Source organism: Aphis gossypii, chromosome 1, assembly GCF_020184175.1.
Source record: "Aphis gossypii isolate Hap1 chromosome 1, ASM2018417v2, whole genome shotgun sequence".
NCBI classification, from domain to species: Eukaryota; Metazoa; Arthropoda; class Insecta; order Hemiptera; family Aphididae; genus Aphis; species Aphis gossypii.
The window spans coordinates 71305203-71319713 of record NC_065530.1 but is presented as its reverse complement, the minus strand read 5'-3'; the positions used below and the strand labels follow the sequence as shown (position 1 = coordinate 71319713).

Here is a 14511-nt window from a genome sequence, read left to right as displayed (position 1 = left end):
TTTCAATAAAATGTAATATTTCTTTAATAGTTATAAGTTTAAATATGTTTTACTCGTTTTATAAACATTATTCATTCCAAAAACCGTACGCAAATTTCCATAACCACTTTATTTATTATTAGTACCTAGTATCTATAGTACTTAGTATCATCAATATTTCATATATATATTATTACATTATATATTTTTATGTTATTATTTTTTTTTTTAATCCTGCCGTAGAATAAGTAGTAGCATCTGAGAAAAAACATATTATTTGGAAATTCACATAAGGTCAAATCTATTTATTTTTTAAATTATGGTTTAGAGTAAAATTTGGTATCAACTGTAATAATGGTAATAATTATAATAAGAATCATATCTAATAATGTTATTATTGGAGTATTAATAAAATATATTATGACTGTTATTTAATATTTTGACATATATTTAAGAGAAATATTAGTTTGTAGAGTAAACAAATATATTTTTTAGGGGAAATGTAAAATTCATTAGAACTAAAGTGGAATACAATCAACTACGCTAAAAAATCTGTAAATACTAAAATGTATACATAAAGTACAATTTGGGTAGAAAAGCACTGTGGTGGATGTAAAATATAAACAAATTAAGGGTTTTACAACGAAGCGAATGATTTTAAATAAGAAGAGTATAATATATAACTTCTGATGAAAGGCGCATTTAATTCACATCTGAATCGTTGTGGTATTCTGCATTCAAGGCGTTCTGAAACAAATTTTAACAACGAAAGATTAATATAAGACTCTTTGTTTATGTGAAACAAAATAGGTACATATTATAACAAGAAATAGTATACAATAATGAAACCTAACACGGGATAACGGGATCACATGGGACAAACAAAAACACAATTTTAAGACAGGTTTTCTGAGTGAAAAGGAAAATCCGTCACGTCAGACACAATATTTTTTTTTTTCATAAATAATTATAACATCAGGTTTAGTAATTTATTAGTTTGCTCAATAAAATAAATTTTAAAACAATTTTTGGTCAAAATATATTAAGCAATAATGTATATGTCTGTTATATGTATTTTTGAACAATTACATCATTTGCTTATTAAAAAAATATTAATATACTAGATATAAATAAATTTCAAGCTGATAATATAACATTTAATATAATATAAAATTTAAATTAAGCATAAAAATAATATTTAATATGAATATTTTTAAACAATTGACTTCTAAAGCATTTACGTGTGTTGTGTAGGTATAATATATTATGTACGACGATTAATACAATTATATTTTAAATTTTTACTATTTAAAAAAAAGACGAACACCAGGAGGATTAAATTAATTGGTTAGAGTTTTGAAAAAAGTTAAATTCATAATCCAATATTTCCTCTAGAAGAATATTAATTCATCTCAATTGTACATCTCATATTTTATACCTAATATGTAATATCATACATTTTTAAAATTGTACATACGAGTTGATGAAAAAAGTGTACATAGAAGTTGATATATACATTTATATTATATATGTTTAGAGATAACTCAATATGAATTGAAGTCCCATAGCAATTATAAAATGACAAAATATGAAGATTAAAGATGGTGTCATTGCACTTTGAAATGTTGGGCGAAATATACACATGTGCAGGTCTTTCTAACAATTGCACGCAGCTTGGTTTTAAACTAGACTAAACCATGAAATTAATGATAATAATTTAATATTATGTATTAATAATTTATTTAATAAACTAGTCATTATTCGTGGTATGTTAATCCATGTGCAATGTTCCGATTTTTATTTGTATTGCTGTACGAGAAAAATACATAACTAATTAAACATATTATATTGTGTTATTAAAAACTCGTAATAAATATTAATCTCTAAAAACATATTTTTATAATTAAGTTCTCACGAGGCTAAAACAAATACTTATAATATAGTAAAAAATAAATAATTACATGCCTTTTGCAGATTAAGAACATCGACCTATACGAGAGAATAAAGGTGAAATGAACTATCTATGTGTAGGTGCTTGTTTAAATTTAATGTCGATCATCGCAGCGGGTGTTCGTGTCTTGTGTTCAAGCTTTACTTTATTAATAATGTTAATATTATCTAATATAATATAAATTAACCAAGTGTTATCCATCAAGTTTTAATTAGTTCTATCACCGTCTCTCATACACTAATGCATTACAAGTCAGTAACGAAATCATCAAACCTCAACTAACCTATCAATCTAACCTAACCATAGTTATCATCATATAATTATAAACTCTATTTTTTACGGTTACATAACGCTATAAAGCAAATAAAAATAGTATTTTCATCTCTAAATCCAATTCATAGTCTTAAATAATGAAGTCTACTAACTCTTAAAAATACGAATTATACATTATACATTCATTCTAAAATTTACAGGTTTCCACGAGTTTTTAACGGAAGCCTTTCGTTCGAATCATCTACGAGAAAGAAAAATTAAAAATGGTGAACACCAAAATAGCACTGCAATGCATTAATTATACTTTCGTTAATGAGCTTATTATTTTGATATATTTATTATTATTTTTTTTTTTACCTTGTTGAGTGTATTATAATAAAAATTAAGGCAGCGCATTGTACTACAATTTAAAATTCAGAAATTAGAACATAATAGTATTAAATGACGGTGATATTTTAAATATAATTTTTAGTGAAAATATTAAGTATGTTTCGCACAAAAAGAGACGGAAGGGATGCGAAACAACAACGCGATAACTATGTACATAGTTTCGCTAATAATAATAATGACAGAACTCGTTTCGTGTAGATATATACAGCATATCTTATTACCACAATGAGTAAGTATGATTTAAAATTCAACTACGGTAAAAATTATTACACGACAGTAAAAATGTATATAGGTACTTGTACGTCTACCGTTACGTTGTAATGTTTCTCTTTGATTATCGTGGGGCGGCAGATGTGTAGTGTGTACTGTAATTGTATTTGACACGTGAAAATAAATCAAGAGGAAAATGTCGGTACCTAGTTCGACTCTAGGGATAGGAGATTTAATTCAAACTTCATTGACCAATAATTCGTATTTTATCTGTCGTCAAAACTGTGATCAATAAAATATTATTTTTAGATTTTATCACACGAGTTTGTATAAACTTGGGGAGTTTGCTGTGTTTTCAAAAATCGCTTTTGAACATTACAAAATTACATTACAAGTTATAACATACAATAATATTGTGACAAGTCATACTTGAAGTTTTAGAAAGTATATAACTTAGTTGTCTGGTAGTAAATTTTACGTGTAAAAATTAACATTGAATAATATAATAAAGATAAAGAATATGTATTCCCGATTTAAAATTATATTCGTAGATTTAGTGTACTAAGCGTAAACTATATGCATATATAATTACTATGTGTATATAATAATTTTTATAGATTTATTCATGTAAAATAGGTATATATTTTATAGGTATTTACTAAAAAGAAATTCTAATATGATATTATTATGTGTAAAATAAAATATGTATAAGTGATATAATTTGATAGTATCAATAATACATTATTATTATTCAACGAGTACAAAATGAATCGACGATACCTAGGTCCTATTTTTCAATTTTTTATTTTTAGTTTTTAATTTGAATTCAATTATTCTACACCTATAGTTTGTACCATTTGGAATATCATAAAATTATAATTTATTACATTTTTTATTACAATTTGTAATAAATTACAATATTTGATTGATTTACAAGTATTTACTGTATTTTAATACTAATTAAAGTTTCCATATAAAATGTAATAATTAATTGTCTTTATATATGCTTATTAAACAATTTAAAATTCAATAATATATATATATGATTGTAAATAAAATAACATTATGAAAGTATGACTAGTATGAGTACATAGAATAATAATTCTACTTAAACTATAGTGTTATAGTATATTGTTATTTTTCTTACTATTTATTTAGTTATAATAATTTTAACAAATTCATCAAACTTGATGAATATATTTAAAAGTACTTTAGTTAGTAATCAAATACTGAAATACACATTATATCGAAAATATTTATGACATTTATTACACTCCAAAAACTTAAAAAGAGCTTTAACATTTTTACTTGCAATACGATTTGTGTGTATAGATAATTATATTTAAGATAACTTATCATAAAGTGGGGTCGAATTGCACTTTTTTTTCAAATCGTACTAAAGGTCTAAAGCTAACAAAGGTTGTATTTGAATTGGACTACAGAAAATTACCAACAGCAAAACACCACTTAAAACTTAATTTACATGTATTTCTATAAAAAATATATTATAATTTTCATTTTGCAATTTCCATTTACAATTAATTTATGATTACGTTCTATTTTAACGATTTGTAAGTTACTTGATAAAAAAATAATCTCACAGAGAAGGAAGACAGTATACTAAATTATTATAGGTTGGCACATTCAAGTCTAAACAAGATAATATACGTTCATCGCATCAATATAATATTATAACGTTGGAAAAAAAATATTGACAAGCTACAAATTTTATGTTCGTCGTCGATAATCACGTACCCCAAATTTTATATTCATTTCTAAATTAGTTACATTATATAGCTTGAAATCGTTTGACATACTTATGATTATCGATTCAAATTAATATTTATACGTTTTATGATAATTATCTGATTGAATAAAATTAGAAAATTTAGACTTAAGTAAAAATTGTTATAACCTTAGAGTGTTTGAATATAAAATATAATTTTGAATCAATTTACCTAAATTTACTCGATTTGTACATATTAAATAATTAAGAAGGGGTCAAAAACTTAGATCAATAGAAGTACAGGGAAATAAACTGTTTACGTATTATAACGTAAAGTAGGTACATAAAAATTACTTTCACTGCGGTCTGAGACGAAATGTCGAGGATGCAGCTAAAACCACAAGTCATAACCGCGAGCTGTGGAAGGCAAAGCTACGACAAAATCTATTAAAAATATTTTGATATGGCAGGCTTGCTTCAGGGGGGTGCTTAGGTATTCCCAAATCAATATTTTCTAGTTGCATCGTTGACGTCTTATGTCCGTTTTGATTTCTAAATCCGTGATATTAATTATAACTTTACATCCGTTTTTATATAATCCAGAAACCAAAAACAACGGATCGATAGATACCCACTCGAATAATTACATACACGGAACAATAATCGGAAAAAAACATCATAAACAGCACACCACAAAAGCGGTCATACCAAATTTATGGATCCCGTAAACATTATAATATATTCGAGTGTCAGAGGATCGACACGGACGTTATGTATAGGAGGTGTTCTTATTTGCATTAAGACCGTCTGCACCAGCGTTGACGACGACACTTGCAGCATCGTTATCGTGCAATATGTATCCAATGGCTAATATAGTAATATGTATTATATACTATGTATATCGCATTCGCGCGCATACACTAGCAAAATGCAGGGACCTAACCGGGGTCGAGTACAAGTAACAGTATAAACCATGGGTTAGGCTGTATACATAAACATGCAGTTAAGGGTGGCTGCACGTTTTATATATTATACATTATACAGTTGAGAGAATTTTGAGTGGCGACGAGAGCGCGTTTGTTGCAGTGACTTGTGAATAATTGCAGTCGACGCACGGTCGTTCGCGTTGCAATTTAAAATCATTATTATGTATTATGTATATAATATCGTATTATTCCTCCCCAAAGTTAGGTTTTGTTTCTATATAAAGGAGCCGAGTAATGATAAAATTATTATTATTTTATGGTAAATATAACGTAAAAAAACGGCCGTTTGTTCGAAAAAAAAATCCGTACCACAGAACAAACGAAACGGATATACATTTTTTTCCTCTCACGTCTAAAGAATAAAAAAATATATACGTAAAAACAGATATATATATTGTATACAATAAAAGAATATAAACTCGATATTTTGACTAATCGCGCGTAAACTTACACCGTCGTCGTAGTCGGGACGACAACCGTTATTACTATTCGTATACGTGCACATAACTACACACTTATGCCTGTATTCCTGCAATGCACCCGATATCGTATGGCCGTGATAACACACACAAGCACAGATCCTTAGTCTAATAACCTAACGCCTTATTTTACACACATCTACGCCTCGTCACAAGTGTGTACGTCTGTTTTTTATATACGTATGGTTCACCATATTTCAATACGGTTCGTTTAATACAACTTATACGTGTATTATTACACGTATAAGCCATATTATTACCGTTTGTACGTGCGTCCGTATTAAAGTGTATAATAATATATATATATTTATATGTTATTTATTATATTATTGTGTATCGTTCATTTCGAGTGGAAAAACGATTTTCCCGACTATATAACAACGTTGTTGCGTTTTCATATATGACGAACGACCGGCTTATGACTACGTGTATACGTATTCAATTTTTTATATGTATATAATATGTTCACTGGCGGAGATCTATTACGCCGGTCTTCCTGTAATGAGATTTTTCTCTTCGGTACATTATATTCTTGTTAGTATATTACCTATATATATATATATATGACCACTGCCGGAAGTCCGTCTGGTGACGAATACGTAGATACACGCGCACGTGGATCGTACTCAATCCTATATAATAGCCGCTACTTGTACGACAAAACTAAATAACACCGATTACCAGCGATGTTCTAATAAATTGAATTATGACTATCCATCCTATCGGTTTACGATGATATTCTTGAAAGTATCTCAACTTCCACTGCTCGTGAATAAACTATTATTCGTATTGAGGAGTTCTCAATAATTATCTGAATATTATTAGACGATGTCAGACCTTTGTCTATTATCCATGTTGAATCATTTCACCCGGTAAATATATCAAAATATAACCTGTATGGAATACATAGTTTATGTTCACCGCTGAATGTGTATATTTTTATTATGAAGAGGCCAACATATTTTAGGAAATATTTACTCTATGGTTTATTATTGGGGTGCGTGAGTGGAAATGTTTGAGGGTATTCAAGTACTATGACATACTGCGGGCCGTCGTCAGTAAAGTTACATGTACTTTGTGAAACTTTAACGCCATGTTATCCTATTACTAAACACTGGCTCAAGTGCACAATGGTGTAGGTGTACCTAAGTTCATAAAAAGGATGGTCCAAAGTTTTGGTGTAGGAAAATAAATTAACTAACTAATTTTTTTTGTTTGAAAATTATTATCAGCTTAAATTAATGGAAAAGGTTAAAAAAAAATATTTAGCGTGATATGCGCAATAAATTAAAAGTGTTAAGCAATCAAAATGTTTAAGGGTTTAATGATAGTTTTTACCAACGTTTAATTTTTAAAAATGACAAATCAGTTTCGCTGTAAAACGCAGTATTTAATTCGTAAAATTTTCATCTCAAAATATCTCTTACATTTTATCTAAAAAGTTGCAGCTCGTCAAAATTAATTTCTGTCTGATGAAAAATCGCAGGGGTCATGCATTTTTGCATAATGCTTATTTTATTCTATATAATAATTAATCTCTGCAGACTATAGTATTATACCCACTATATCTATTATACTTGTATTATTAAACTACTTAAAGATAAATTAATATAATCAGATCGAACAATTAAAAGGAAGTTTTAATGTATAAAAACGAATCAAATTCTTCAGAAATAACAATTATTATCTGTTGGCATATTGTTCAAATAGCCAACTATTATTTACTTAGTGATGCAAACGGGATATTAGATTGCCATAACTGATTGCATGCAATTATAATTTGACTTCCCTAGATCCCGAATGTAAATTTCTTGAAGAGTGAACTCCCCCCGATATGGAAAACCGGTTACAACAGCGAAGTATCAAGTTGTTATTTTGAACAAATTCTCCAGATGCTTCGCAGAAATATTATTAATAATTATGTGTACAGTAGGTATGTAACAAAACGAATATCGAAGTTTCAAAGAGCATTATTATCAAAAATATATTATCCAAAAACATTTTTTCATTAAATTAACTTGTTCTTAATACTGTCTAAAAGTTGGTCAATATGCCTCTCCTCACTAGTAAACAATACAATGTTTAACTGATTATCTAGTTTATCTTAAACCTCTCTAACATGTCTGTAATAACTTTCTTACTTCCATGAAATATTGCTTTGTCACTAAAGGTGATCAGGATAGCAGTATAGAACATACATGTTCATTGGACTCTAAGAGAGTACGATAACGGTGGCTATGAACTCCAAACGGCATGTTTAATCTCCTCATCGAAACACCTGAACTAACAAATAATAGAATTTCATAAATAATAAAGCAACTGCTACTTGAAAATTCTTCACGCTAAACGATCTGTTTTCTCTGAAGATCATATTGTATTAAAATGTATACACGTAATGTTTTTTTTTTTGCTGTTTACGAAAGGTTATGTTTTCAAATTTTAATTTACTAATGCTCCAGAATGTGGAATAATAATTGAAAACAACAAAGGATGACTGCTACATTTTAAGCTAACATTCTCGATATGACTGAGAAGTTATGGAATGAATGAAAATATCAGTTGATATTATGAGGGTCATTCGTTGGGAGTACGTTGAAAAACTTTATATAGCATGGGGAGCAAGTACAATACTAATACAAATTGTTTTTGAATTTATGTTTTTTGACAATGAAGTTTGAAATCTAACTCCGACGGGTATGTATTTTTGTTACACCTTGCAGTATATTGTCACATCTAGGTATTATATTTTTATTCGTTTTTTTATTTTTTTGTTTATTTAAATATTTCTATTAAGCTAAAAATATTATAACGTTGTTCGTTTTTTTGTTTTCATTCCAGCTCGTATGCATAATTAACGATAAAATTAGATTTTAAATCAAGTTTGTATAGTTTACGATTTTGATTACAATTCAAGCTTATTGATATTTCCTTTCCGCGTATTGCTATTTGCTACAGCATACAAACAATACATACTTAAAACATTTAATTGTACAATAGGACATTTCATAATGAAAACGTTATTCCCTAAAATAATAATATTGTGATCATAATAATTGTTGTGATTTCTCCAAAATAATAATAACTATAACAATACTTCTCATTGTTGAATATCAAAGAAAACGAAATAATAATGACCCGTACTTTAATATCAACATTCAACAGTCAACTACGCCAAGCACCGTTTTATTCCCCAACGGGTAATAAATTATACAAATTATAGAAAATTAATAGCGCTACTAAGGATAAATCGAGAAAACTGTGCGTATCAAACGAGAACGGTTTAGACTGTGGATAATACAATAATGAAATAATATAATATATTACATTTTTAAAAACCACATATAATTTGTGTCACTTCACTTGAATTCCACATACTATATCATTTAAAATATTGAATTTTTAAGTATTCAGTCATTGATATATAATAAAATAATTTTTATCGCTGACGTTATACAAGAACCTACATAACTTTTAGAAACAGAATACATACATTTCAAACAGATATGATAGAGAAAGTAAAGGAATTTGAGTGAAACACAATATTTAATTAAGAATAAAAAATAAATCTTTGATAATACGTATAATATAATAAATCAATAAAATACACAGCATTTGATTAATTGAAATAGTAATTATGATGATTTAAAATCATAATGCATATTAATTTACCAACAATTACGTTGCACTGTAATACACACACAACATACAAAACATAGAAAAAATAAATAAAAAAAACCTTTCTCTGTTGTAATGTACTAGCGAAATATTACATGTGTTATCTGTATAATGTTTTTTCAAAAGAAATTAAGCAACTTTAAAATCTAATACGAACATTTACTTTTAATAGAGCTGAAAACAATTTAATACATTGTTTGCATGATAATAATAATTATTAAGTAACAATATTGTTATTGTTAGGTATTATTATCATACTTTTATCTATCATCGATCAAGTTAAACAGAGCACATAAATTAAACCATAATTTTAGACACTATACATTCAATTTATTCAAACAGCAAATAATCAATCAAATTCGTGGCGAAATATAATTAAAAATATATTAGATATACTCAGGATGGAATAATAGTTGGTTGAGACTTGAGACTCAAGGTTAGTGTCTTTTATGATGGTATTATGTGCTTTTTTGTGTGTCTGTGTAGTGTGTACACGATAAGTAGTCGAAAAAAGCTTTGATTTTCAACCTTTGATGATGGTTATTTATAGCAATTAGATTTGGTTTGTACTTTAAAGAGGTCAACATCAAAAAAAAAAAATAAAAACAAATAAAAAACTAACGGAAACAGGAAATTTTTTCCCAAATCCAATATTATTATTAAAATAATGGTTTTGTTATAGTTGTTTTAAAAGATTTTCGCGTATTATTAATTATACGGAATGAAATTTAAAAAATATGTAGATTGATTTTAAGATATTTTATACCTTAAACTTTTTTAAACTGTTTATGATAATTTGGTATAAAAACAATTATGAAAGTCATATTAATTGTACGTATACTATTTTAAACAGTACCTACTTACAGGCTACAGCACTTGAATATCATTTATTTTAATACTTAAAATATGTGAGAACCCCGACTTTATTATAATTGTTATTTTTATATACGTATATATATATATAATCAGTGATCTATATTTTATTATTATTCATAGAAAACTATTAATTATTTTAATTTATGACTAACGATTTTATTAGCTACATTAAAAAAACCGTATTATGAAATATACTTAGTGATATAATCTGAGAGATCCTTTTCTTTTAGAATCGTTTTTCGTATGCAACTATAATATATCCTTAAAATTAAAATTTAACACTACCATAATGGTGATCCACTTGATACTTCATGTACAGTAAAGTTGTACCCACATGCCTACCTTTTTTTTTATTCCCTAAAATAACATATTAATATGTTTAATAAAATAATAATATAATTATAATTATATTTTAACTTATGGATATTTTTTTCCAGTTAAAAGCCTTAAGCATAATCTTTTTAAGTAGGTATCATTATAAGTCCAATACTCTAACGTAAAACAAAAAACTTAAATTCACTCGAGTAAAGTACTTTATTGAGTTCCATTTAAAAGTCCCATTTAATTAAATATTATCCTTATAAATATAGTGACTATTAAAAATACTTACTAAAACTTTATAAATACAATACACTTATCATTTTTTATCATGTTGCTAATAGGTATTGACTATTGACTACAAGATTGTTATCACTATTTTAATGATGTTAAAAATGTATACCACCTACCAACATACTATTAAATTTTACTTAAATATTTACGAGATAATAAAGTTGAATCAAATTTTTTATAATAAAAATAATCGTAAAATATAATACGGTTGCTGAAGTATTAAGTCTGGAAAAGTATCAATTATTATATTCACACCTATGGCCTATCCATTTTATAACAAGCTGGAAACAAACTTTCAACTTTCAACGATCATTATAATATTATCTTAAAACTGTCATAATAGAAATATGTTAAAAAAAAATTGACGTTACTCGATTGTCCATAGTATTTATCTGTTATAACTCTTATAAAAATATAATAATGTTTACCTGATAGAGTGCTGGGTCGCTTCGGCGTCCAAACCTTAACCTCAGCGACGGAGACCTCTGGTTTTTACGGACCATGCGATGTTGATTAGGATCGATCAAAGAATTTCCCATGGAGTCTATTAGATCCCTTTGCAACAAAATTTCGTACAGATCTTTGGCATCTAAAACACAATGGTTGGTATTTGTGTTTATACTGTTTTATAAATTTTCAATTTAGATAATAATAATATCTTAAACATAAAACACAACAATCATTAATAAAAAACATTGATATTGTAAAAAAGGGAGAAGAATTGTCTAAGCGAAGCTACTTCGGAATTAGTTTAATAAGAAATTATGGTATATTACCTAGGTGTTTAATTAATTAAAGTAAAATAAGTTTAGTGATCGTTCAGATTTAGGCAACTGAGAAAATTTTTGAGAATAGAGATAAACAGTAGGTTTTCAATATGGAGGTTAGCATGCCGTTAATGGTGACTTCTGAGTTTATTGCACAACAATAAAAACTACACTTAGTTTGGATATTTTAGCATTTGGTATATCGAGATCAATACGAAGGTACGTTACGTATGTAGGAGCATTAATTATGAATATGAAGTCATTTTATTGAAATCTTTTATTTGTTAGTTTTTTTTAGAGGAGACCTAAAGTTAAATATAAATCCGTATGGGTTGAACCCGCGGAGATCCAGGAGGTAATAAATTTGAATTTTGGTTTTGAGAATTTTTTTAGTTCTTTTCTGATGTGACTCTAGGTAGTTAATTTATTTATTTTTTATTTTGATTAATTTATATATATTTAAATTTTATTCTGTCAAACGGATGCAGTATTTTAATTACGACAGAAGTTTATCAAAGATTAGACTTAGGTATTCACTGCATCAAATTTTAATATGGGCTCACTGTTTATAAGTGTAGGTATCAACTTCTTGTGAAGATTGACTCTGGTGGGTAGCAAATGATGTGTGGTCTGATTTATGCGTTTATAATGTAATATAATATTCGCGGGTTATCATGAAATAACGCCATCGTGACATCGTTGTCTCTGTGCTTATTTCGTTGTACTCTCGTTACAACATTATTATTTTTATCAGGCGACATTCTTCTATGGCCGTACAACGCGTTATTATTTGTATAAGTATAATTATACGGTGAACGTGACGTGGTGGTTTGTTTGTATGCATTAGTCGTTGGTTTAGTGGAGAAAATATATCGTTTATATTCGACAGAAAACAAAAGTACCTCTGTATATCGTTCCGAGTATAAAGTGCTCCGATGCGTTGCACGCTCAGCAAAATCGTAGATAACAATAAACGTGTACGAACGATCCATAGATTTATATAATATAACAGTATATTCAGGTCATGGTCAAAATAGCAAAAAATAAAATAAAATAATAAAAAACATAAAATTAAAAACGAAAATTAAAATATGATAATATATACGTATGTTTCACCGAATTACTGGTGTTAATTAATATTAAATTATTTAGTTTGGAAAAATATAGTAATTTAGGTTATAAATAATTATTTCACAAATATATTTAAAGGTATTTGGAGAAAATTCATATTTTTTGATAATTTTTATCAAGTTATAACTGTTGAAATTTCTTTATTTAGGCAATGCTGAATCCTGAACCTAACAATTATATTATTATATTTATTATATTTTATAATTAACATAAAATCATGTTTAGTTTGTGATGGCATATTAATTTGAATCAGTATTATTTCTATCAACAAATAAAAACTGTATTATGCTCATAATATTTATTTTACTGCAATCTATTTACTTCAAAATTTGTGAAAACTAAGGATAATTATACTCCCGTAAATTTTAAACTTTAGTAAATTATGATCTAAACTAGTCATCATATTACAGTTGTAGGTATAGTATTTCCTCATAACAAACATACCTACTCGTAAGATAAATTTTGAATTTCGATATTTGTTTTTTATAAATGAAAGGTAGGTAGTCAAGTAAAAAAAAAAATAAAAAATAATTTTGATTAATTAATTTAAGAACATAAAGCTATAACTCTTAAGTTAATAATTAAAAAGCAATATTATATTTAACACTAAAAGATTGAAGTTAATATGAAAACAATTTAAATTTAACTCACTTAAAATATTTTAAATGATAATAAAGTAGGTACCTATTATACACGTGAAATTGTTGGTCATTTGAGTGTAACTTCCTGCTTGAGCTTTATTTTATTCAATTATCCTATAGACCCTATAGTATAGAGTGTACTTGTCCACAATAAACAAAACGTATTATAAGGTTTATTTGTTTTTTGAAATATTATTATGTTAGTTGAATCTATGGAAATTTAAAATTACACAAAAAAACGACATAAAATATAATAGCATGCTATCATGTGAATTATTCTATATAAAAAATATTGTAAATCGTATTGTATTTATTATGCAAATCGTAACAATATCGGGAATCTTTGTGTACTTACTCTCGTAGTCCATGTAAGATGGAGCAGCTGATACTATTGTAGAGACTAGAAGAAGTGTACAGACCACGGCTGCGATGGATTTCATCTTTGTTTCAGTTGGTTTTGATCTATAAAATAAAATAATTATTTATTGCCTATATAATTATAAAAGTAATGTTATAGCACTGTCGATTTGAATAGAATAGTGAATGTTATCAGAACAAATTGACAATTACAGTTTGAAATATGTAGTACTTATGTACTGTTATACATAGATACTATAGATATAACTAAGTACTATAAATATTCAACCAAATCTATCGAATAAATACGCAAAAGTAACAATATTCCAGGGATATTGTCAATTAATACATTATACGTCTACTGTATAATAATTAATTACACGATAACCTAAAAGCGATATTCTACGTTAGTACTTATGTAGGTATGTTAAATTATAAATGCGTGTGTTATACTTATA

General features: G+C 27.0%; 1 protein-coding gene across 1 annotated transcript in view; it reads right to left on the bottom strand.

The window, feature by feature from the left end:
- The window catches only part of LOC126551429 (short neuropeptide F), a 63974-nt gene continuing 49463 nt past the window's right edge, over positions 1–14511 (bottom strand). The window contains exons 2-4 of the mRNA XM_050204678.1: positions 14052–14158; positions 11586–11746; positions 1–726 (exon numbers count right to left, since the gene is read on the bottom strand). Of these exons, the coding sequence (XP_050060635.1) occupies positions 682–726; positions 11586–11746; positions 14052–14136 (291 nt within the window). The 5' untranslated portion in view covers positions 14137–14158 and the 3' untranslated portion in view covers positions 1–681. The remainder of the gene's footprint in view (positions 727–11585; positions 11747–14051; positions 14159–14511) is intronic.